The 27,845-nt window shown below is 41.4% G+C and overlaps 1 protein-coding gene across 3 annotated transcripts in view; it reads right to left on the minus strand.

Annotated features, from left to right (window-relative positions):
- pde4ba (phosphodiesterase 4B, cAMP-specific a) overlaps positions 1-27,845 on the minus strand; it is a 221,403-nt gene that overhangs the window by 88,626 nt on the left and 104,932 nt on the right. The window contains exon 1 of one of the 3 annotated variants that reach the window (XM_079575597.1): positions 8,332-8,680. The exons of the other annotated variants lie outside the window; for them this stretch is intronic. Within the exon in view, the coding sequence (XP_079431723.1) occupies positions 8,332-8,432 (101 nt within the window). The 5' untranslated portion in view covers positions 8,433-8,680. Of the gene's footprint in view, positions 1-8,331; positions 8,681-27,845 lie in introns of those variants that run through there. 3 annotated transcript variants of the gene reach the window in all.

Here is a 27,845-nt window from a genome sequence, read left to right on the forward strand (position 1 = left end):
TGAAATTTCTATATAATTTTAAAGCCCAATACTAATCTTCTTCCGGGTAAATGCACTCGGCCAGTTAGCACCTATTATTAGAAAGGAGGTCAGACTAACCAGCCATTAAACGTGTTATTGTATTGAGCAGATGTTTGCATTAACACAGTCCACCCTGTGGTCTGTGGCGGAGCAGAAGTGAGAAGCTGTGATGATGTCAGTGAGTGATGCGTAAGCTGCGCAGGGGAAGCTCATCTCAATGTTTACACATGAATTAAAGCCACAGGAAGAGAGGGGACTGGTCCGATATAAAGGTGCACTTGTTCTAAAATACATTCCTGGGCTTGTGGTATAAATTACAGAGTACAGCATCCATTTGACTACACAGACTTGCCTGTTCTGGGGTTTGGCTACGGCAACGCTACCGGGACTTCTCCTGAGCTAAGCTATGAAGTTTGTACATCATCAGAAATACTCAACTTTCAATGACACTGCCAACAAAGGACCTACCAGGCATCAGAATTAAAGCACCTTTTCTTTCATGCCAGTTTTCAAAGCTAATTTCTTTTGTTTTGGTAGCATGTTTTTTTGCCACCACAGAAGCACCAATGGAGTAAACTGCAAACAAACGGGTTGCTAAGCACGACACATTGCCGAACGATTTATTCACTGTATCGAATATGCTGCTAGTTTTTGTTAACATTAAATCTGACAGTGACCGGGAAACCCTGAAACATGCTGCAAATATTGGGAATGCGTTTGGACACAACTAGTTTAAACTTCTGCTTCCTCTTTCAATGTTGTAAATCCCAAAAATGGTAATGGGTCTCAACTTATATAGCGCTTTTTTCCCCCACCTACATCAGGCCCAAGGCGCTTTAAAGCAAGGAACTAGTCACCCATTCACGCTCTTATTCATACACCAGTATACGCAGACACTGTTGCTGCGGGAGCCGGGATTCAAACCCACGACCTTCCGATCAAAACCATCTGCGCCACTGTCACCCCAATCAGGTATAGAACCTTTAAAGGAACAGGCCACTGTTTTTAAATACTGAGATATGTTCTTACCTGAGCTTAGACGAGTTGATGTGTAACTGTCTGGTCTTTGTGCGTGTGCGTCTCAGTCACGCAAATAGACCAAAGATGTTGTTAGCATTTGGCCTCTCCCAGCATATTCCCTCCGCTCCAAACTGGGGTGAAGTTAGAAGTGACCAAGCTGTTCCACGTTTTCCCCATTTAAATACAGGAGCACTTCCACTTTACTGCACGGATGTCGAAGTGCTCGTAAGGTGTTGAATTACACCTTACAATATAATACCCCTTTTATCCACTTAGAAAATCGACACGTTTAATTTTGTGTAACTTGGATTGTGCAACTGCTCACGTAACTGTATTTAAAAAGGTAAAACGCGGAAGAGATTGGTCGCTTTTAACTTCACCCCAGTGTGGAGCTATAGGAATATGCTGGGAGAGGCTATATGCTTACAATGTCTTTGGTCTTTGTGCGTGACTGAGACCAGAGAGTTCATCAACTTGTCTAAGCTCAGGTAAGAACATATCTCAGTATGTAAAAACGGCGGGCAATTCCTTTAAGCCAGTGTTGGCTAACCTGTGGCATAGGGACGTCAAGGTCTAGGGTCAACGGTCAACGGTGCTCGAGTACTTCTGATTATCACAGAATTGAAAGCTTCCATGACTCCATCATTCAGCCCTCTTCTTACTAAGACTTAAGAGCACCAGAGGAAAACCATTTTGCAAGCGGTGACCGGGGAGTGTTGCCCTTACAAGCACACAGGTCCCAGCCCCATATTTCTGTGTATTCATCTCCATAACAACACATTATACAGTCAGGAAAAGGCACCACAAATGAAAACAGCGAGGAACCGCAAGAAGACTGTACCCAACTCCACCCAGGGGCAAGCAGGCACAGCACACTGCTATTACTGCTATTACTCCAGCCTACAGCGGAGAGGGGAGTGTGAGGGCACACAATACGGCCATAGAAGGCGAAGGAGACAAAGATCTGCACTTAAGTGTATTAAGGCAGTAAATAATTCTGCCCTTACACAGACTGCTATGTCGTCTTTTGCACATGACAGTGATTTTACAATGTGCGTCAATTTTATAATCGGGCAAATAAGCGAAATGTCTAAGTGATGGAGAAAATACGTACAAGATTATGTTGCAGTTGCACGGTGTCTGGTGAAGTGATCTGGCTTCACGGTGCAAGGGGATTTTTTTATTTTCTTCTTTGCCAGGCATTTTTTTTTAAACGTGACACAGGGCAGTCAGTGCTAACGTCGTACTGACAACTAGTATTACAATACACACTTGCAAACTAGTTTTCCGTTGCTCCCAGACTAGTCAGAGTCATATAAGAAAAGGGAGAGAGTGAATTTTCCTTTCCCTTTCTCTCCTGAGTGGATCTCATTGGCCGGTTGACAGGAAAGCTTGTCTCATTGGTCAAAGAGATGGCACCAAAGATTCTGATTAGTTGCTGAGATCAGCGAATGGAGGGACTTTGAAAAAAAAAAAAATATTACTTACTTTACATCAATCTATCACATTTGTATCATTTAAACTTTGAGACTTTAAACTACTAATAGACGAAAACTTAGCAACGCTTGTGTATGATGGAAAACTCCTCTTCGACTGAGAGCTTACACAAACATTTCAGAATGATAGGTGACGGGACATTTTGCTGTTTGTAGAGGATGTTGTACTGCCTAAATAGTTGTCGTCCTTGAAACTATCCAAATAGAGAGTTTGATTCGATTACGCAGTCCATTATAACCCTTTCCATTGTAATCATCACGACAAACTTAGAATATTACGATCTTATATGGGCACTGAGATCAGTTATTGTGCAGCAGTAATCCGGGTCACTGTTCAAACACTGGCTGAGCCCTTCTCTTGGAGCACATGATGTGAGCAGGACATGTCAAGACCACTCCCTGGACATGCAAACGGGAGCAGCGGACTGGTCAGACAGCCCATGCATCGGAGCGATACAATGTCCGTGAATGCGGGGAAGCAGGAGGTAATTAAGCCAAGCGGCGTCTCATTGGAGGCCGGTGACCACGGTACAGAGGCCTATGTGTTCACCTCGAGTACGCGACTTCAGGACTTTCCACAGGATACGCTCAATCACGCAGAGTCTAGTCTCCAGGTTTATTAACGGGAAAGGTACTCGGACGAATATGTGCAAGAACAACAACAGGAGAAAAAAAAAAAGGAAGCGCAAACTAGACCTTTCCTTTGGGACTCTCTTAATGTATGACAATAACAAATCTTATCAAAAGGTTATATAGTAATTATTAGCAGCTCAAATCTGCTCTTATCTGTGTGCACTTCTCACCTTGACTATTGTTCGCAACACGTGGCTGCAGAAACACACATTTGCTGTGAGTCGAGACAGTTTGACTCACTGACTAAGCGTTTCGCACTTAGGTCACTTTGGTTCTCATGCTATGTTTAGCCACTATTAGCCAAATTAACCGAACGGTTTCCGTGCCACGTCAACATTTTGCCTCGGGGATGTTTGTGTGTCACACACAATGCAATGTTTCAAAACAAACCGAAAACATGACCTGGTCTAAGCCATTACCATATCAAATGTCATGAATGTTTTCTTTAAAAAGACTAACGCTAAAGGTAATGGCTTTTACTGTAGCTTATATAGCGGTTTCCCACCTACATTAGCACTCAAAGCTCTTTTACTGCAAGGAATCCCTCACCCATTAACACTCTCACTCATACACCAATGCACGCACACACTGGAGGAAGGTGGCCGAAGTGTCCTGCCCAAGGAAACAACATCAGTGCCAAGATTTGGACCCCTGACTTTTTCACCATGAGAGGTCACAGTCACCTCTAATATTTGAGGTCCTAATTGCAAGGTCCTCTTCATTGGATGTGAGGATGGAGCTGTATTCCAAAATGCGTGCAGTAAAAATATTCTAGCTACAATAAGAGCCAGCTCCATACTATACTATACATCTGGTATAGGGCAATCGTAATCCTTTGGAAACAATAACATATCCTTTTCTTATATAAAACACCATTTCTATAGACCTCGACAAACATGCTCTGAAAAGCCTGTGGTTCTTGTATTAGTTTAGCACTTCTTATTTCAGTCTTCTATCAAATATTCTTTCTAACATTGAAAAATACCTTTAGCATAAATTCTTTGTCCACAATCCATGCTTTGGGTTAAAACATAACTTCCTTAAAGCTATTGGAATTTTCATTTTCAGACACAGATGTGATCTTTCTAAAAGTAGCTGCTCAAATGTTCTATTTTTGCCACAAAAAGCAGTCAAACACTTTATGCCTTTCTGATACAACAAGCCACATTACAGTGACAAGGACAGACAATGCTGGTGAAGACTTCGGACTTATGCCCTTCAAGCGAACCGATTAGCTTCAAGTTAGAGGGCGAAGCTTTGCCTATTGAACCAGTGTCACTCTCTCTTGTTATGATATTGAATGTTTTAATGCCCCGTTTCTCCTGTATCCCAAATGAAATGGCAATGCAACTAGCCTCGAGAGGTGAGACCCAGCCTAGTTTTCCACCCTGGTCTATTTCCACCTCCTCGGGTCTCTACAGCTTTCAGAGTGACGTGCACACTCATCAGCGGCGTGCACGTGGACTGCCCATGTCCTGCTTTCACCACCCCAGCCTTTCATGCTCATGGCCTGCAGTTACGGATGTGCTGGGAAGAACGCAGAATTGCAATGTCCACTCTTTGAGAAATGGGACTCAGTGCATTTGGGTGTTTGTTTGAACAGAAAAGACAGCTCATCTGGCAGCATGCTGGCTTTCAGATTTGGTAATATGCACGTCATAGCTTCCTGACCAAATAGGCATTCAATCCACCCAGTGCAATGAACTGCAATCAAATTGAAATAAGCAAATCAATAGCACCAGTCAATTTAGGTTATAATAACAAAATATATTGTCATGTATAAATCCTGATAAACATGCAGTTTAGACCAAACATGTTGCATGGGGTTCTGGCATTTTCAAAGTTCAGTCTTGTATCAAATGTTAAGGCTCTTGGATTGGGCCTGGATTGCCTGCAAGCTGAAATCTCGTGGTGTTTGTGGGTTCACAAACCCACGAGACTCCACTGTTTGGAACCAAGTCAAAAGTAGTTTGGGCCAAATAGATACTAATTAACTACGCAGCCATGAGGAAAAAACACAAGGAGCTGCTACACTAACACGGCGGCACGGTAGTACAGCGGTTAGCGCTTATGCTTCACAGCTAGAAGGTCCCGGGTTCGATTCCCACCTGGACGGGGCCTGTGTGGAGTTTGCATGTTCTCCCCGTGTCTGTGTAGGTTTTCTCCAGGCACTTCGGTTTCCCCTACTACTAAAAACATGTACAATAGGCCACGATGAATGAGAGTGTGTTTCTGATGCGCAATGGGGGACGACGGATGGAAATTAGTCCAAGGCTACAATCCGGTGTGGCTTGTTTACATGCATGAGACATGCACTGTCCTAACCAAATAAGTAACAACAAACACACATAACATTTTTCAAAACTAAATATTGAATGGATTTGTGTTGTGCTTGATTAAAGGCCATACCTAATAACCAATGACAATTGCTCCCCCTCGGGAGTGCCTGTCTAGACCGAACGGAGGAACCCGGCTGAACGGAGGAACCCGGCTGAACGGAGGAACACGGCTGAACGGAGGAACCCGGCTGAACGGAGGAACCCGGCTGAACGGAGGAACCCGGCTGAACGGAGGAACCCGGCTGAACGGAGGAACCCGGCTGAACGGAGGAACCCTGCATTCTGGAATCTGAGGACTGGACAGTCTGCAATCCTGGCCCGTCTGCTCAGGGACTCCCATCAGCCCTGGGTCTATAGCCTGTCCGTCCATGGGAGTGGATCTCTCCTTTTGTGGTTCTCCCCGAGGTTTCTCCGTTTTCCCCGTCGTGATGGAGAGTCTAAGGACAGGGGACACCCATGTGACTCGTCCGCCTGCTGCCGACGCTTATTTGGACACTATGTTTGCCTGGATACTTCATTTGCCTGAACTTTATATTTTTCTATTTATTGCTCTGTTTTATTGCGTTAATGTTCGGTGCAGCCGTGTGAGGAAACTCCTATTGTGATATTGGGCTATACAAAACCATTGATTGATTGATTGATAATCGGACAGAGCAAAGGCCATACCACCTCGTCAGACCTCAGAAGCTAAGCAGGGAAGGGCCTGGCTGGTCCTTGGATGGGAGAACACTGGAGGATATAAGTGCTAATGTTCTTAGTACTGATATCAATCAAGCTGGCTCTTTCCACATTAGGGTTTGGCTAGCCAAAATGAACATTTTAGATTCCATTTATTTTTTTCACTTTTCTGAACAAACATACGCACAATCTAACCAACACGGTTCACCATGAGATGTTTCAAAATAAATGTTTCAAAATAAATAAATAAATAGGAACTCAACAAGTGAGTTCCTCCCACTCCGGTGACATTTAACACAATTTTCTTCTTTCTAAGTCAAAGGTCCTCTCCATACAATGAGCTGTCACTGCTTCACGGGGATGTAGTCATCGATTAAAAAGACAGTGAATGAAATTTACCATAGATTTGATAAGGATTCCTGTAAAATTCAACTCGCTGCCCAGTCCTACTCCTGGACATGTTTACAATGCATTGTTCGAAAATCTTGTTTTACAAAAGCATGTAAACAACACCTTTAAAGTATAAGAAATCCATGCATGCATCACCAAGACGCTCGCAAATATGTTTTAGGAAAGGAATTGTATTTTTGCAGCTTCACCAGCGGATACAAACTGATCCAAAATCTGTTTAACTCTGCTTGGAAACAGGACCGGATTTGCCACAGATGCTAAAGGCCATCTCCACTGTGGCCTTTCAGTGTCACTATTTTTGAGCTGGCCTTTTAAACTGGATGTCTGCTTGTTATTGCAGATGACACATCAGGACGAAAAGACACACAAGTATTCTCAAGCCCATTCAACAGAATCGTGAATCTCACTCAAACTTACCAAGCATCTCACAAAAGCCTTCGAAACATTCACAAACCATCATGTAAAGATAACAGCAGCAGCAGTATTCACATGCAAACACAAACCAAACCACAAGTCTGCATAGATTACTGCGATGATGAGCAACGGCAAGACTATAGCCAAGTGGTGAGTCCTGTTTTTATGTAATAACCAGAATTATCATGTTATTACAATTCATGGTTCCACTTTGGATGAAAGATATTGCATCAAACGTCCACAATCAAACCGTAAACATCCACGCAGCTCCCTGATCAGAAAAACTTGTGAAACCTCCCATGTGAAAGGTGAAAGGTCCTGATAACTGCTTACGGTAGAAAAAACTAAATATCAAGCGTGGATTGAAATGACTTGAATAGTGAATATAAATCTTGTTTTATTCATTTAGACTGTTTTCCTGATTGGGCCAAGTTTACTTTGCTTGTTTGAAGACATTTCAGACTAGTTCTAAGGTCATCTCGCTTGAAATAAGAAAGTAAAACTGCCAATGGGACAAGTGCAGTTTTCTGACCCCACTGGCAAAAAAATCAACCTGAAATAAAGACAAAATGTATTGAATCTCAAAACAAGAGAAAGAAAATCGACTAAATCTTAACCAGTCAAAACAACTAAAATCAAAAAATGTGATGCTCAATTTAAGACATTTAAACTAATCTAGATATTGATTTTTTTTGGAGTGTTTCTATGTTTTTAATGTACATATTTTTAAAAACATTGCCTATTTGTGTCTCCGGATATGGGGTCAAACATGTTCTAAACAAGTCACACTTAGAAAAAAGCTCTACATAAGGCAAAGGATGTTTTGTTTTGGTTTCCAGGACAGATATCAAATCGAAAAGTCGAATGAGCCCACTCAGGTACACTCGGGGTTGCCAGGTCTTACGGCTAAAGCCAGTTCGGAAACGACCATGAAATGCGCTCATACTTCCACAATCGCAGCCACTGTCCCCAATCAAGTCCAACTTTGTGCTAGGTACTTTCAAATGAGGAAGGGCATGTTCCCATATGGTGAAACTTGTGCTTGTGCGCTCTTGCAGCTTAAGGCATCCCAGGTATAATAAATAAATAGCTACAATATGGAACACGTCTGACCGGAGAAGAGCCTACATACATATATAAGGGTTTAAAGTTTTGATATTCAACATCTCACATTTAAAATACCTTCACCTCACATATTGATGGGGTGGATATCGTTGATTATTCAAGACTAAATCCATTTTAAATATGAGCCCATGATGACCTCTGAAAGCATAACAGTTGCCACAAATAGCCAGGGAGGATTGCGGGAGTGTGCTAACCTGTTAACATGACCGTGGTTGGCAGCGTGGAGCTTCCTGATGACTTCCTCGCTAAAGTCAAAGTGCACTCTTCCCCGGGCGCAGGGTGAACGCCGGTACATGGCCCCGGAACGAGCGCGAGGGCAATCAAACGCACCCACATGCACACAGTGGAGGCAGAGGCAGCAGTAGCAGCAGCAGCAGCAGCAGCAGCGTTACCACACCATCAGAGCCACAAGACAACAAAACAAACACGCCCAGGAGTAGTGGTTGTAAATAAACAAAAGAAATGGGTCATGCGAGTTTAGCTACAGAAAAGTTACAGCATTCATTCCTCACACAAACTACTATCGAAGCAACATCGTAATGCGAACAGTTTGTAGAATGTGACCTTAACATCACCACAAAACAAACACAAGAGCAGTTAAAGTACAAGACAAAAATAAAAGAATGTTGTGCCGTGAAATTTTGCTAGCACAGAAAGCTACTACATAGTCATAACAAGAATTACTATCCTTCCATGCAGACAGTGTGTTCCATGAACACACCATCCAAGCCACAAGACAACTGAAACACACCCAAGGGTATTAGAGCAGTTCTGACAAAAACACAATGGAGGTGATGCAAATTTAGCAGAAAGATGAAGTGAAAAGACAGGACTGCACAGCCGGTCTTTCAAACAGCCAAACAACAAGCTGTCAAAAACAATGTTAGTAGTAGTAACAGACAACAATAAATTAGTTTTGTGCGAATTTATGATTAAGATGAAACAAGACAAGGCTGCCGCATGCCACACAACAAGTTTGCCAAGAAAAATATATGATTAAGATGAAACAAGACAGGGCTGCCGCATGTCACACAACAAGTTTGCCAAGAAAAAGTTGAGTTTCTACCGCACCGTAAAGCAATAGACCATTCATTCTTAATAGCCAAAAAGTTAGTCAGCAAATCCCCCAGCTGCCATTCCACCACATGTAACTCAACACACACATATCACACACACCCCCCACCAAAAAAAAAAAAAATTCTGTCAAAAGTAGTCGCAAAAACAAGGACATCCACGACCGGCTCGTCTCATTATTGGAAGTGTCCCCAGTGCTCAGTTTGCGAGTCCGTAGTGACTGACTCTATACTTCCTTCTCTTTGGTTCGCCAGTGTGTTAGCCTACATGTGCGTGAGTGAGTGAGAGAGCGTGTGTTTCTGACTGTGGCCGAGCAAGGAGTGAAGTGACATGTAAAGGGTGGACCGGAATTGCTGGACTGGGGTCAGAATTTTCGGATGTTGGCCAGTTATTTCTGGGACAAGGGGTTTTGGAGTAGGGCTGCGCAGTCTTTGAGATCCAGCAATATCAAGTCTTCAGTGTTGTGATAAAGATATCCATAACCATTTCAGCACAGTACGTTCCATTAAATATAAACAACATTGTAAGCAATTTCTTCCTCAGCCTCAGTGTCAACACAAAGATACAATTATACTATTTTACTAAAACGAATTATGAAAATAGTAGAATATATAAACCTCAGCCATACTGTGGAGGTCAATGGAAAGGAACATTTTAGACACCTTTGAAATTGCGTGAAACAAAACACAACTTTAAAGGTATGCTCCAGAACAGTGGTTCTCAAAGTGGGGGTTGCGAGGCCTTGAGTGGGGGTGATGATTTTCAAAATGAAATAAAAAGAAAAATGTTTTTGTATGTTTTTTTGTGTAAAACAGCATATAATTTGTGAAATCCATTCAAACACTTAAAAACAAACTGTTTAAATACATTAACTCAATTTTAAAAATGTTTTCTTGCCCTAAAGTAGCAGGGTAGGGTCAAGAGTTGTGAAAAAGTCTGGGAAACCCTGCTTTAGAAGATGGAAAACATACAGACCCCAAAAGAGGCTGATTTGAATATAAGGGCCCTTTATGTTTTATTAAGGTGGCATTGGGAGATGTGGTGAGTAGGTCTACCTTAACTGTGATGAGTAGGAGAGAAGTGGCATCTGGCATTCTCGTGGGGGGCCAGTGAGCATGGCGATTCTGGTGCCCATGGTTTAGATACTGGACAGGTTGGAGACATACATGAGGCAATGAGCAAGTAAAGTGTGTGGTATAGTTGAATGTTGACAGTATATTGGATAATATACAATAAATGGTGCAGTATTGGTAAAGGAGTTTGAGAGGAGACAGTCACAGTTTTTTTTTCCCACCGGATCAGAAAATTCCAGGAGTAAAATCGACTATTGAACCTGATACAGGCCAAAATCTTCTATGGCACAATATCCAAAATAACAGTTTTAAACAACACTGAATTGTGAGTAATAAATGATCAGACGTCAAAGAATGTTTGATCAAGCTTGCATCTTGAAACACTCCTTTCCCATCCTTCAAATGTGGACATGAATCAAGCCAGCAGGCATGTAACAGAAGGCAGTGTGTGGTCATCAAATCCCAAAAGACAATAGAGCTTTTCATTTTATGTCTATAGTGTGCTGTGCAGATAACAGAGAAAAATAACAAAGAACAGATTCATATATCCAAAAATGATTTTGTGTCTTCTTAACGGGTGATCAATGTCCTTTAACTGTTCACTTAGCACGCTTCAACCCAGCACTGTATGGGAAGGCAATGACGAATAGTGTGTATTGGTGGGGTTTATGGATCTATTCAGATGAGCCAACGCAAATACTAGAGGAAAGAAGCAGCTAAAGACAAACTATGAAGGTAAGCTACGTGCAGATGTTATGCTAACACCAGTTTAAAGTTAACAGAGGCTAAATGCTATCAAAATAAAAGGCTCTTCTTCTTAAAACAATTCTATTGAAATGTTTACCTTCTCCGTTTGTAAGCGGTGACCCTACTTGCGCTTACTGTGCGACTTTGAGTTTACTTGTGCATGAAACGTGATCCATAAATACAGCGCCAATTTATTTCAAATGTATAAATGACCAATCATTGATTTGATGAAACTGGAATAAATTGTGCTTTCTGCTGCCAAAACAAATCAACATATTCTCCAGTCTAGACACCATTTAGCCACACCTAAAATTCACACTATCCCATAAAAGGAAGCAGTGAATTAAAAAAGAAAGAAAAAGAAGTTATTTCCGGGGAAGTGGAATCAGGCAAAAGCGTGGAATCAATCTTATGACACAGAGACCTAACCCTTAGGCCATTCTGCAGAACTCCAACAACGCGTCTGCAGTTACAGTAAACCGCATTTGAGTGACAACCAGAGGCACTGCTGTCAAGACCAGGCAAGTTGTTCTTCCTACCTTCAGTCTGGGTATGAATCACTACGATGACGCATGACACATGAAAGATAACAATGAAAACTGAAAACAAAACTAGATTGTAAAGAAGCACAGGTCACATGTATGTTGCTAGTTTCTCCCATAATGCACTGCTGCTTTTCATTGAAGAGACAGACAATGAGGAGAAATGGGAGGGGTAGACGCAGTGCTGGTTCATGTTAAACAAAAGCATTGGTATGCGCTCTACTTATAAACTTGGCATCAAGGCCAGCCACAGAACATAAAGGAACGGCTACTCCGAGTAAATGTTTATTTTCCATTTAAATCGACCCAAAAAATAATAAATGCACTATAAGTCCATGGACAGCTTGGGAACAATCACACCACGCATGAACAAAGCGAAACACATAACCTGCAAATGCCAGGTTAAAATTACTGTGCAAAAAAATATTAGTGTATTAATATCAATCTGGAACTGCTTTTAAGAAATATTAACCAGTGGATGAAGCAGGCTTTCTTTTTGTCAAAAAAAAAAAAGAAGTACGTAGCTAAAGTGCTAAAATGTTAAATCTTAATGCTGTAGCAGCGTATCTCATGTTTTTCTGACATCACCAAAATCCATTCTGTTAATCAGCATTGATGAAAGTGCTTCTTGTTAGATAATGTAGAGCTCAAGCCAATATTGCCAAGCAATTGATCTGAACAAGCAGTGGATCTGTGCTTATATGTAACAGTTTTTTTGTGTTTTTTTTTTAGACTGACTGAGTTCAGATCCAGCTTGCAGTTTGTGGAGTTTGTATGTTTCTGTCTCTGTGTCTCAGTTCCTCCGGGAGCTCCTTGTTCCATTATTAACCTAAAACATGAACAACAGGCTAATCCTCCAGCCAGGTGATTCTGCAACGGACAAAATCATCTACGACGACAATATAGTACAGCTTAGGTAAAAAAAAAAAAAAAAGATGAACTGGTCACAAATTTTACTTTAAAAAAAGTGATATTTTCCAAAATCTTCGAGAGCACAACTTTGTCCGTGAAAGTGCACTTTGCATTTTTTTTGGTCAACAATATACTCATATTTACAAACCTACATTGATATTTATGTTATTTATATCAGGGTATAATAAGTGATGCAACCCATTAAACCTGCAGTACTATTATGCCACAATAGTACTGGGTACATTTATTTGTACTTTTGTTATATTGCCCCAACCTGTATTATTTCGTTCACAGTTAAAGTGTATTATGGGACAAGGTGATGCAGATGTGTTGAATGACCACTAGAGGGCGGCTTTGACACATCTTTTTCTTGTTGCAGACCAATGAAGTGGGTCCATGTGTGTCCTTTAATGTGACTCTGCCCTTTTATTTTGTGATAGCAAACATTTCTGAGAAAAGACTTGCCAGCATGCCACATAATGTTTGTGGTTTTGTTTATCATGTTTCTATGGCTGCTATCAAAACCTTTCATTTGATTTCATTTGATAACTTATAAAATAACAACAAGCTGGTCGAACTGGGCCAATATTTTTGTTATTATTAATCTAGCCTTTATTATTACAATATTATTCATTCAACAAATGCAACTACGTTCACAAATCAATCTTTCAATGTAGCATCTTTGACCTTAGCGCCGCAATAGCTTTCAGTCACCACTAGAGGGCAGTGGAGAATGTCAGAAAAGCCTGTTTACATTTATTGATAGCTCCACTAGATGGCAGTATTTAACAGTGTCCCATTAACAAGATGACAAAGATCCCACCACATGAGCTGTGAATAAGGGCTTCATAAAACGACCACATAAAACGTGCAAATACTGCTATAAAATCTAATCGGTTGGCTCTTCAGGTCACTATGAAACCATAATGACACTTCTCACAAAACATAATCCTTCACATTATAAGAGAACTCAGCCCTCCGGGGATTTGCATGACATGAATTTTAGCCTGCAAGGTTTAATATCTGCAAGAACATATGGAGGAAAATAGTATGGTACTTTCAATTGTGCATTAAGACTTAACTGTACTGTTGGTCTCCCTTGAAAGCACATCGCCATCATAACACTCTTATAACATACATAATTGAAAAGCACTCGGAAATTACATAGTGGTAAGTTTTTCGACTCGTCATCATAGGAGCCATATCCTTAAGTTGAAAACGTATCCGTGAATACTTTTTAATGTGTTTTTGACGGAGAACGAGTAAGAAACTATGGGCCAGTTGTGGGTTGTGCAATGGACAACAACCAGCATTAGTACATGCTTGACAATTACACTTTGAATTTACAGTATAAGCATTCCAAAAACATGAGCCATCAGATAAGAGGTAAGCATAGGGCTGCTCGATGACAGAAAAAATAATAATCACAATTATTTTAGTAATAATTGAAATCACGATTATTCAAACGATTATTTTTGTTGCCTTAAGAAAAAATCTTTATTTTATTAATTTATGTTTATTATTATGAACAAAAGAAAGACTATGCACATCATTTTCTTTGAATAATAATTAAAAAAAATTAAATATGCTCACGTTTCAAAACTAATCCTCTATTGAGAGATAGACCTGCCCCCTGCTGGCCAGCCCTCACACCTGTCCAACAGAGCCGCATGGCCTGATGACATCATCACACAGCGCTTATGTTTTTATGTCAGACCAAAGCCTGAGCCTTTAGCACGTGAAATGCAAAGGGAACAGAAACCATCATCACAGCAGCATGAAATAGAAGAGTTTGCTTTGAGCTCCGTTGATCTGCTCCTGAAGAAGAGTTTTAGACTTTTTACTAAACAAAACCAGGGCATGGTGAGGCTTCTAAACAGCGGTTCTCCTTTCAGCACAAGGTGAGCTCTTAACAGTGGCGTTATCTCAAGAGTTAGGTATAAAAAGTATTAGTATGATGTTAATAACAGTTCTATCACGCTGCGCTGGTATTTCAGCTGATCAGCCACGCTCACAGAAACCGTGCGGGACGGACTTTTGGCGCTTTGGATGGACGAGCAGGAGAGCATCCTTGATAATCATTTTTTCTCGATTATGCTAGTTTTGTGATCGTCTAGTGTAATAATCAAAATCGTAATTGAATTTCGATTAATTGCACAGCCCTAGGTAAGCATGTTCAAATCTAATATGTTTACTGATATAGCAGTCTACATGATTGTGCATTAAATGTTTGGAAATAGATAATAAACGTGTTGGCAAAAAGCATATTGGGCCTTGTTCATTCATGAATATCTTCTTCAAAAACTATTCAAAATCCAGACTGACGAAGGCAGTGTCAGGAAACTGTGCCAGATTCATTCTTACGTAGGGAAAATCCTTCGTCCCTGTGTTCTAGGTGAATGTCAACTTCAAAGCGCGTGTGTGTGAGGACTAACTAGCATATGTCACTGTCTATTATTGGGCACCAGGTGAATTTGCTCGCATTCCTAAATGATTAAATAGAAATAACCAGTACATCACAAAAGCTTTTCCTTCTCTTCCCGTGGGTGTAGCTCAATGAGGAGAGCGCGTGTTTGCAAACACAAGGTAGTAAGATCGAGGCCGACGCTCGTCTTTATCCAATAACGTCAATGTAGCGCGCAATGCTTTTAGTGCTATTTAGAAGCGGTGGCTTAAACAAGTTTTAGCAGTAATACATTGGTACTCTGCTTGCCATTAAAGGCACACTGCGTAACATTTTGGACTGTACTGTTACCATTAGTACAAAACATGCTTCCAATGACCAGCTCGACGCAGAAAATGCCATTTCTGCAGTGGTATGGTTTTTATTTAGACAGGGACAGTGCACAATTTAACATTGACTAAAAAGAAAGATGCATTGTGCCAGGTTATAGCAAAGATGCTAATTTCCACCTGTCGTCCCTGGGCAGGTTGATGTTACAGTATAAAAACTGATTTTAAATGTAGTTGAATACTTGACCATGGATTTATACATTTTGACATCATTAAAAACATACATTTAATTTAAACAAGATTGGAACATTAGAGCATTTTCTACCGGTCCTTTTTCTAGGTGAACGGTCGCTCCCACATGACGTTACAGATCATGAGTGCAAGTTTGTTTTTCTAGAAGCCATTTTTTAGTCAAATGCGCAAAACTTTTGAATGTCGTATTTGCAATAATCTCTGTTGGCAGTTTGTTCCACTGACCCGTTGCGATCACAGAGAAGGCAGATTTACATTTTGGGATGCTGCATTCTCCTCTAAAAGTTGATCGAGTAGTTCGAGTCATTTTATCAGTGTATAAAGCTATACATTTTCTCAGAGGGGGTGCAGTAACTCCATGGATAATTTTAAAAAGCAAGCAAACATTAGAGTAGAATATTAGGTTTGTAAAATTCAGAATTCCATACTTATTTAGTATTTGACAATGGTGATAATGCCTGGGTTTCTTATCATGGATCTTGAGTGCATATTTATATAATGATTCAGTCAAAGAATGCATTTGGATGAGAACCTAACCTGTTTGACACTCAAATTCTGCTGACTTTAGTCGACATCTCCATGGAGACGAGCTGGAGACGTACCCACTCCCGGTAAACTTACAGTCATGTCTTAGGAGAGCTGAGTCGTGCACAGGGAAAAGCACATGTTTGTTTGTACATTCATGAGGTATTTTTCAATGATGAAAATATCTGACATAAAATAAATGCTTGTATTTCAATTTTGTTTATTGGGTAAAATCCGACGCAGTGTGGCTTTAATAAACCTAAAATATTACCAGCTTATTCCTGAAAAAAACAAGGTATCTGTAATTTATTATAATTACACTTACATTCTGGAATTAATTATGATTCAATATGCACGAATGTATATGACTCAGAATTTTGGGTTCCATCATGAGCACGACCGTCAACAGAACTGAGAGTTCTTTGTTGGGATTTGCTCTTACAGAAGAACGTTTTCAGCTAAGAACAAGTTTTGTGAATGCCACAAACCAAGAAGGCGTTAAGAACAAATGTGTGCATAAGAACGTGTCGTGAATGTTCCTTGTTATACTGTATTCACATATGACTAATATCAATCCATTTTATTTCCCAACATCATGGTGAGTCAGTGTTTGTCAGCCAATCCATTCAAGCTGCTGTCACTGTGTCTTTTGGCGAGGCAGAACAGCACAGAACACGTGGCTGGTTGCAACAAAAAAAACACAGCATGTTATTGTAAATATCTTCAGTTCGAGTGGGACAGATTCTTGTGTGCGTTCATCTTGTGCAGAGATTTGAAAAAGTTTCCAATAGACTTCGGGACTGTTCTACGAGGCCATAATCGTCCCGTAATAAACCGCTCGTCCATCTACAGCGCAACATCCTCTGGCTCCAATCAATACAACTTACAAAATCCGGAAATGATATAGCCCTATGAAGAAAGAACAAAAAAAAAAAAACACACACACACACACAGAACTTGCCATATCGCTACCAGAAAGTGTTCTCAGATGCATTTGACAAGCACGCGTCACCTCTGACATGTCGGGCTCTGAAGCAAACACAATCGTTTTCAATCAGGATCAAACCGTCAAACCAGCGCTGATCCCTCAGAGCAACTCAAAATGGAAGCGGGAGTTGCAGGAAACAGGACATGCCGGAGATGCGAAAGCCAGGAAGGGCAAAGAGACAATAGGGTAATACCGGCACAATAGCGCAGTCTTGATTTTCTGAAAGAGTAAGAGCGCGACGTCGTACAAATGTCCTCCGTTCGGCGATGCTACGTTCACGTGATAATCAGCTTAATTCTGACCTCCAACGGTTTGGTGGATCGCAGCGTTTAAAACAAGGGCGGGATCATTAATTATTTGACAAAAAACTTCCCTGAGCACTTTGAAATCTAACTTTTTAATCGGATTAGTGGAGGGACCTCGCAGCAAAAAGGTTATAATTATTTCCAGACCGTGGTTTGGATTTTGCACGGTACCCCATGTGGTACCCCCGCAGTGAGGTAGGGCTGGGCAAAAACATATAAAGGCTTGCAATAATACAGTTTATGAATCTAAACTTTGCTGAAATTTATAACCAAATGGTTTCTATTTTTTTCCTTAAAGACCAAACTCCACTCCATAATAATGAGCTGTCACTACCGCAGGATTAGCTACAGGCCTGACGATGAAAAAGCGCTAAGCTGATAATCGAAATTGATCATAAATGTTATCCAGATTTGAATAATTGCACGGCCGCACCGGAAGGAATCCCAGTCAGACATGAAGAGGTCAAACAAGCTCTTAAATAGATCAACCGTCTAGCTGTGAGGCAGTGAGGCCAACCATTCAATTACAGAGACTGACTTGTCATTGTACACAACTAGGGTTGCCACTTTTGACTTTGGAAAATATGGGACACTTTCCACGGTACCATGGAGCACTCATCAAAAACTTTTTTTTCTTTTATTACATTCATTATGTCTTCTTGTTTACAAATTAGTTATATGGTTCTTTTAGAAAGACGCAAGGTATAACAAAAAAGCTTTGATACCTTACGCGTTTGGACGGACTCACGAAATCCCATGCAAAACTTGCAATAAAACATACATTGGGGAAACAGGACGGACCTTCAATACACGCAAATGGGAACATCAAAAGGAGACAGTGGGACGGCTAACCAGAGCAATAAAACAAAAGGCCACACAAGAAAACCTCAAATCTGCAAATATCAGACCACTGCAAAAGGGAAAACCACATTATGGACCGGGAGGGGGCGAGGATCGTGGGTACGGAGGAGCACAAGTACAAGCGCTGCATTTGGGAGGATCAGAAAGCGAGGAGTAAGATCCATCAACAGAGATGAGGGCGCCTTTACCCTGGCGCACACATGGGACGCTCTTCTCCACTAACCAGCACTCGGCGGGGCGGGGCCACACTGACAGGTTTATTGCTTATGTCAGTGTGGCCACGCCTGGGAAGAAGAACGTCCCAACAAGAGACGCATCAGGCACATCGGGAGACGCCTCTGATGAGGACGGAAGTAGACATTCCCAGTCCGTCGAAACGCGTAAGGTCTTTGAACAGTGTCTTTCTAAAAGAACCTAAAAACTAAGGTCATCAATTGATTCAGTTTAGAAATACAAATAGTAAGTACATTTTTATGCCTGGATGTTCTGGGCTGTCATTCCATCTATTTTAGTGGGGATTTTATACTAAAGTCCTTCAGCTGCCATTTCATTAACACCAAAATAATCTTGTTAATACTGTAGGTACTGTATTGTAATACTGTACTCTCAAACAGATTATTAACTTATTCAATACTTTAATTTAATACATTTATAGCAACTCGTAGCCTTAAATAGATCTGCATGTGCCTTTAATTTTATGTGTTCTATCTTGTCTTTTTGTGACTCTGTATCTATGGGGCACCAACTTCAGCCCCATTGTGGAATATGATCTTCTTCTTTCTTCTTTTTTTAATCAGGTTGAACACAGAGAAGTCTTTCCTTTCTTCCTGCGGGTGTGGCTCTTTATTGGGTATTCACAAATATTTAAATGAGTACAATGACCAGAATCTGTGCTCTCTTATAGGGCTTTTCCACCAAGATCCTGGTTTGGAGCTGGTTCTGGGCTGATTCAGAGCTGGTGCTGGTGCTGGGTTGGTTCTGTGCTGACTTGGTTTTCCACCAAAATGAGAGCTGGCATTGTGCCTATTGCCTTAGCAACGCTTTGGGAAGTCAACTGTCACATAAAATACACCAAAAATAATCATCATAAACATTTCTATTTCTTCTTTCTAACTGCTCCGTCTTGTTATGGCTGTAGCTAAAGAGCAGCAAAACAACAACAACAACAACAATTTGGCTTCCCCAGGAAGTTTTAAGCACTAACTAATATTGGTTGTTTGTCCAAAGAGAAAGCCACACCCCCAGCCGCTGACATCACTGGTGCTCGTTTTTTGGTCCAGCTTTTAACTGGTTCCCAACTAGCACCAGTTTTTGGAATCAAGAGCCAGACTTTGTTTTCAGTGGAAAATGAAAGAACTGGTTCTGAAACTGGAACCGGCCTGGAACCAGCACCGGCACCCAGCTTGGTGGAAAAGCTCCTTTAGAGAGATAGGTTCCTTTCAGCTGTCTCTGCGAAACCAGGCTCAGCTCTGTGACAGAAACACGCTGAACATATTGATTCAAAACAGGACTCATATTTTTACAGCTAAATACGGGACCGTTCTCTATTATAAGGAACGACCAGCATCCCTAAACACTACTCTACTATGTTGCAGTTTGCATTAATGTCCAATAGCCTACACATGCCATCAATTGTAATGAAAAACTTGTATCTTTACCAGCAGTTATGCCATTGTCAGTATTGAAGTCAGCCAATCTTTTTTTCCTGCCAGAGTTCAAGAGATTTTAATTACAGCCATTCCCCGTGAAGCTCTAACCTCCACAGAGCGGGACTCGGCATGACAACCCCGTGATGAAATGCCTTTGATATTATGCGTACACTGCTGCTCAGCTTTATGCTAACCACAGATTCTATTTTCACGTTCTATGCAGTCGCACCCCTTTCATTTTCTCTCCCTCAACATACGTGAGACATGTATGGGGGTTGCCACAGAAACCGGGATGGGGAGATTAGCGCGAACCCGCACACGCACACACACCTCGTGCTCATGACACAGCTGACTTTTTCTAAGCATCATCCGTGTGGCTCTGAGCGTCCCATTCATGCGCTCCATCTCCGCTCTTGACATTTTGACTCGTTTCCTGTGGCCTTTGAATTTCTTACGAGACGATATGAAAGACGAGTTAAGTCAAAGTAATAGGCATTCCGCAAAAGGTGAAGAAAAATGTGATGTTTCTATCTTGCAAATGTGAGGTTACGCTACAGTGTAAAACAGGGATTAGAGCAAAATGTCTGTCCCTTCTATCCTCTATATCTCCACTAGGGCTGGGTACCGTTACATTTTTTACTACGATACTTGGTTTTCGATGCCGATACCTGGGCGATACCTTTTTCCGATACCTATGCTTAAATATGTGTCGTCTCAAACCAGAATACAGAACAATAATGATTACAAATTTACAATAGAGGCTTCATCTCCAATGTCAAGAAATGTGGGAAAAATGGGGAAAAATTTGGGGGCAAATGGGGATATTTGGGAGAAGTTGTGACGAAATTTAGGACAAAAAGTGTAAAAACAAAATGGGGCAAAATTAGGGAAAAAAATTGGGGATTTTTTTTTTTTATCAGTTGGGGCAAAAATAAGATTTTTTCCTTTTTTATGGGAAAAAGATACATAGAAATTGGGCAAAAATGGGGGGGAAAAAACAGTTAATTAAATGTTGTCCCTGGACCAACAGGATCAAAACTCGGATCTAAAGATATGATTTTTTCCCCCCGGTACCTGCAGTGCTTTCGACACCGGTAGTACCGTATTTTCCGGACTATAAGTCGCACTTTTTTTGATAATCAAGCAGCAGAAACACAGTTTGGAGTGAGTGAGAAGCGGAGGTTACGCAAAGCTAATCGCCGGCTAAAAGCTAGAGCCACAGCTAGAGGAAAGAGTTCGCATATGAGAGCTTGAACAACGTGCTGCCGGGAGAGGCTTGTCAACGGTGCAGTCACGCCTCCGTGTCCAGGTAGTTGCCAGAAGTGACACAGGGGATGAAGATTTCAATGGATTTGTGTGATTTGGAGTGAGATTGAGAGTTTGGTATGTTCTTTATGCTATAGTTATCTACATAAATTCAACAAAAAAATCTAAATGACCATCGGTTTAATTCCACAAGTATCTGAAATTAAAGCCCCAGCAATGCTCCTATAATAAGTTCTCTTTGCAGACTTTATCATCCAGATGTGTCAATTAAACTTAAGTCATTTAAATGAGTGTCATTGTGTCAATCAGCAAAACACTTTTTTCACCATTCCTCATGTGGTCACGACACTTGTATCTATGACAATACTGCTTATTTGCCTTTTCTTTCCCCGCAGGTCCCAGCAGGAAGCATTATTTGAGACATGAAACATAGAATACAATCATTTTCTTTTAGGCGCCCAGGTGAGTGCCGAAAACGTGTTAATTTTGGAAAATACAGAAATCAGATATGTCACTGCCGACACAATTGGCTCTTATCAAGCAGCTGCCAGTGCGGATCTTAAGATAGAGGCGGCGTATCCTGCCCGTCAGCGCGCCTCCACAGACCGCCCCTGTCCGGTCTCCCCTTATCTGAGAGAGAGAGGGAGAGGCCAGTGCAGAGCTTCCCTTGTGACGAACCTAATCCCCTGGATACAGAGCTCCTTTTCCACATGCTCGCTGTGACGTCAGGAGCCATAACTACAGGGCACACTGATAAAATGTGGATGTGAGGAGTTTTGGGACTGAGCAGCATAGCAAACAGCTCCCTCAAAAGCAGCAGCGGTGCCGCAGAGACAGAGGGAAGGAGGAAGTCATTAACTATATAATACTCTAACACCACGTCGTACAGATGAATGCTCGAGAACATTATCGACTGAGAGCTTGCACAAACATTAAAGTGAAACATCAAGTTCCTCCCCTCTTTAACCAGAAAGCTCTTCTTAGTTTGCAAAATGAGGAGAGTAGGAACAGAATTTTCAAAGGTTAACGATCAAGCTCCTCCCCCTCCCTCCTGATTTGACCTGACAGGCTGGGTCACAGGAAAAGCTCGTCTCATTGGTCAACGCGGGAGGATACTAGACTCTGATTAGTTGCGGAGATCCAGGAAGGTGGGACTTCACAAAAAGTAATAGATATATATTATGACTTACTTAACATCAAAATGCAAGAGCCGGTGATTGATTTTGCACATTTTATACAATTTGTAAAACATTTAGACTTCCAGACTATCACTTTAATGTTCCAGTTTTTCGTTGTTAGGAAACCGTTCCAGACACATGGCACACATTATTGTTTTTATCAGGACAAGATTCACAAATTGTTATAGATTTTGCACCTTGACAATAATCCCAAAATGGTATGCTCCATTATCAGAGCACTGGGCACATTTTACACACACATATTCCACAGCAGCTTGACAAATCAAACGCTGACACGTCTCTATTTGCGATAGCACTTAAATGTGACTGATGGATGCGTGAAGGTTATTTTGACAAGAACAAAAGAGAGGACGTGTCTGCTAACAGAAGAAATACTTTTTAAAAGCTATTATATTTATAGAGAGAAATGTCACGCAATGACTTTGACGAGCCACAGCCCTACCAACTATCAGCCTCTCGTCTGCCTCTGCCATGTCACAATCCCCATCATTGAAGCACGCCTCCCTTGGTGCATAAATATTTACAGCTCTTACGTCCACAAAGGGATGGCCCTGACGCAAATGCTTTAGTAGATTATGTAGATTATCATTCTTGGAACAAGGCGTCATAAGTGTAAGTGAAGTGTGAAGGATGTGCCACACTGGCGAGATGGAGGAGTGTGAAGGACTGGCAGAGGTTACTGCTCTGACTGTCCCGGCTTTAAAGTCTGTGGTCAGACGGGGTCTGTCAATCTCTGGTTTAGGAATTCACTACTGATATGAGCCAAAAGAAAGTGGTTGTACTGCATAAATAAGTCATAAACAGTGTTCAATGAGGTATCTTATTACAAATTCATTATTATTATTTAGAGATCAACTGATGTGAGGTTTTTTCAAAGCCAATAAAGCAATGCAGATAACAAAGCAGCCGATGGCAGATGTTTTGAAGCGGATTTGAATGACTGATTGTTATTATTTTAGCCAAATGATGGATAAAATTATAGCGTAATGAAAGTGCTCTGTAAACAATACAGAGCACTGTTCCACGCTAGAATAGCATAATGAAGGGAAATAATATCTACAACAATGTTTTTATAGACATCTGCTGCCGCCCTAAGCATTCAAACAAACACAAAGTATCTAATATAATCAGTTATGCTAACTGAAACTGTGAATGGAGTATCTCCAAAATATGATCACGCTCCAAGGCTGACAGTCGATGGTATTCGCTGATCTAGAACTTACTTTTATACAATTCTATCATATCCAAAGGGACAGTTGAAGGACTTTACTCATATACAATTTTTTTTGTTCTTTGGTTCATGACATGTGATACGTTGGTTCTACAGCAGCGTTATGAAGTGTTTCAAACAGACACAAAAGCCGTCGATATGTTAAACAAAGCAGGTGTATCATTTTAGAATTGGCATTTTACACAATGACAATTCCATTTAAATCCAACTAATGACAGAAATAGCAACATCATAATAAGATCATAATAACACTTGTTAGCTTGCCCTGTAGCCATCCATTCTCCTGTGACCCTGCGCTGAAGCTGCTAAAGTCAAAGGAAACGTTTCTGTGTTAATGAAACCTGCTGGTATCACCTTCCACTCACAAAACCTGAGCTGCACAAACCCCGTCACTCAAGGATTTCTACGGACAACAAAGGCTGCTTTTCCTCATACTTTTCATGCGTCTCAAGAGCAGCATTGGAATTAATTAAAGGTGGGACAATGAGAGTGTTGACATGACAGGAGGTGTTAGCTGAAGCGCAAAAAGTCACACCATTCATTTCACTGCGCTGTGTTTTCTGCCTGTGGATTTTCTGTTGTTTACTGCAGTGAACTCACGACTCCAAAGCAAGTATTGACACATTAAAGGTGATATATTATGCAATAAATCTAAACTGTACTAAAACAATGGAAGTAAAGGTTAAGGCTTTATCCAAAATAGGTGCAGCTTTTGCAACTGTTCAAGTTGACAGCAGCTCAAGTGCACGTAATTCTATTTTTACACAAATGTGTTTTAGTCATTGTTTTCAACTCTCAGAATGTGGACATGTACAGGGTATTTATTCTTATAAGAATTACAGGGTATGTGATGTCATGTTGTCAAATGTCATATGAAAAAGCTCTTGAGCAAATATTACCAATGCAATATCTTTTATTGATATTTTTCCCAATACATCCTTTTCTTAAAGCACTTCCATTTGCTTTGTTTACAAGTCAAGCAAATAATTTGAAATATTTGCCTTGCCAAGTGTTTGCTCTTTACCCTTCGTATGTTGATTGCAGATTTTAGCACAACTGAAAGCTCTACACAGATAATTTGCATCTTACATCACCTTTAAATAAAATAAAACTTGCTTAATTTGAACACATACCAAACCCAGGAGTGGCGGCGGTTGCAGTATGGGCTCATGTGAACGTCCAGACCGGATGACGATGTAGTCATCGTACTGACAACTCCAAAAAAAAAAAGCCAACACGTGTCTTTTTCTGTGTGAGTCTCAGCTTAGAGGAAACTTACTTGATTGCATTCATTGCTGCTCAAATTGGTAAAAAAACAAAAAGTCACATTCTGAAATTCCAATCACGTCTCACTTCCGGACTCAAGTCATGTGATAGCACTTCAGATTAAGAAGCCAGTGCTACTTGCCGCGCACTTTCCAATCATGTTTGGTGCTCATCCAGTCGTTGGTTCGCCCCAAGGAGACCTCTCCGGAATCACTTTTGAAGGTTCAAGAAGGCTCCAAATGCCATCACACACAGTCAATCCCAAAATTTCCCCAAACTCCTAACAAGATCCGGATAGAATCCCACCCCCAAAAAGGTCCTTGTCGACTTCCAGGCAGTGGCGAGTAGTCTGTGGTGGAAGCCCACGCAGCGCTGGTTCAGGTGTCTCTATCTCTGACGCGCTTGGTCTCTCCAGTGTCTCATCTCACTTCAGGACGGCTTGACAACGCAAAGCTCACGTTTCATACATGACTCCTGATCCCATCGGCGCTCGCTGTCCATCCACCTAATGTATGGACATTTCTAACGGGGGAGAGCTACACCTAGACTAATGTGCCAAGTATACAGACAAGTCAAGAAGAAAGTAGTTAGAAGTTCTTTATGGTGTTACGCAAGTTTCCAATCAACATAAAGGCTTTATATCTGCTTCTATAACATACTCACGGACAAAACCAATTGTATTCCACTATAAAGGAAAACAAAAATCAGGTACATGGCCATTAAGTTTTCCCATCCCATTTACGCTAGTTTACCAAATACATTCTACTGTCGTTTTTCCCATTTGCATCCTTGTCCACACAGCATAAACATCCAACCGACACGTGTCTCACTCGATCCGATGCCTATCACTTACAAACAAAGCATGTGGCGCTCCCCTGTAGTGTAGCGGCAGGTCCGACATGCCTTATCTGCCTCTATGTGCAGGAATTCTTTATGAATATTTCAGCGACTGCAACCCTATAGTGCTGCGGGTGAAGTGTGCCTCTCACCTGCGCTCACTGTAAAACCCATCAGATATGCGCCGCTTTGTCGTCCGCGGCGCCCTGGCCTACTTCTTTAATTAGAAGGCAGCAATCTTATGTGCAACTTAACAAACAGGTCAATCAAGCAATAGAGTCAACTAAAATGAGTCCTAAGGTGTTATATTATTATGGTTTATCCAGGCTTTGAAGTTACAGAGCTAAGACTAAAAATATCCACACAGGTTTTGATGTTGTAAAATGTAATATGCAGTATGCCAGCAGAGGGCACACTACCTAATCCTACCAAGGAAGCGGATCAAATGGAAGATGTCAACAACTTACTCTAGTTTCACTTTCTGCCTGTATATGTTATAACTTTGAATACTGTAAATGCTGTAATATAGGCCGGGGCCTTTATTTACTCAAGGGCATCTAGGACCAGGCCTTTATTGGAACCAGGCCACAATTAGAGACAGGCCTTTATTTCTATTTGAGTCAAACGGACGACCAGGAAAACGAAGAAAAACGAGATTTGTGTCCATTTGCACCTAAAATATTAGGTTCATTTATTAATTAACATTTCAAACCCTCTCCCAGCGGCTGGAACATTGACGCCTTTTATTTTGTCGGGACAACAGGAAGTGTTTCGTTGCTGTTAGCGGAGCTTTGACATCAATGTCACTGCAGGTTTCTGTTTCGTTTTTACCGCGGACTGGATTAGTTGTTGTTATCTTGTGTAAAAGTTGAGTTTAGACGGAGCGTTTGTGTTTGTGATCGATCATGAGACTGACCCGAGAGAAGACGAGACGCTCGCGCTGATCGGAGGAGTTATTTTGAGGCGTGGGACTGACCTGCACACGGAGCAGCTGGACGAGCTTTGAAGACGCGATGGTGACTTTATTAAAACCCTGGAGGGTCACACAACATTTGTTGCTTTCCCTGTTTCTACAAATAGTCACTGGAGGTTTGAAAAGTGGCTAAATCTGTGTCAAAGTTACGCTCGGATCAGCTCCTCCGCAGCGTCCCCATCGGCCCGGGTTCCCGTTTGTTTACTTCCTGCATGTGAGTTTTCATTTACACCAGTATGAGACAAATTCCTAACATGGGGAATATTTCTACCGCTATAGTTTCTAATAAAAGCCCCAGCCTGTTTTAGAGACCGGCTTTAATTTGCCTCCGCCAGCCGCGAACCCGGCCTCTGTTAGAGACCCGGCCGCTAATGGAATACAGGCCAGTATTAGAGAATTTACGGTAAGCACTGAAGATCCGAAACATCCAAGAGATGTTGAACTGTTTTTGAGATGCTCTGACCCGCTCGACCAGCGACTAGATGTGGGCATACAGCATATTCTTAAAGTTTTTAATGTTTTAAGCTTTACAGTTTTTTTTTTGCTCAGATTGGGATGGTTGTGTCAGGGAACACAGCTGGGTAGTGGCGACGTGTCCATTTTTTCCAGTGTCCAAACAACATACCAATAACAGTACCTGTACACTGTGTTAATAATCATCTAATTTCATAAAACATCACAACAAAATGTTCATGAAATCTATCAAAGACCAGTGGTTTTCATCATTAATTGGTGCTGTGACTGCTGTCTCAGGACTGGCCAAGCATCCAAACGTATTTCTGTACACCTTTTCCTCGTTTGTACCTGTATAATAACCTATTTTTGGTGAAGAACGGTGCACAGGAAACATCCCGGCATCTCCCTTGCAAATCACAACTTTTTTTTTGTGTTTACTCTTGCCCTCACTATTGCTTTTACTATCCAGGATCTGTGTAAAATGGGAATTGCATATTGTCAAACCCAGAGCGCACTTTGAAGCGATAAGGTCTGCCGCTCCATCTCCAACTGTCACATCAAGTCAGCCAATTCCCCCACTCGAGAAAAGCAGCGTGTATCCAAGGCTGCACTTTTCCAAATCGCCCCGTGCAGCTGGCTCATTCTCCGGACCGACACTCGAGATGCCGTCGCGTATCAAATAGCGCAAACAGCAACAACCCCAGCTGGATACCAAATATGTTTCGACACCGGTGCACCACTTTGCCGCTCTATTGAAAAAAGCGCCTTGGCTAGAAAACAGCATGTGGATGTGCCTGGCAACAGCTGGTGTGATGGAAG

The sequence above is a fragment of the Gobius niger genome (genome assembly GCF_951799975.1).
Source record: "Gobius niger genome assembly, chromosome: 17".
Taxonomy (NCBI): domain Eukaryota; kingdom Metazoa; phylum Chordata; class Actinopteri; order Gobiiformes; family Gobiidae; genus Gobius; species Gobius niger.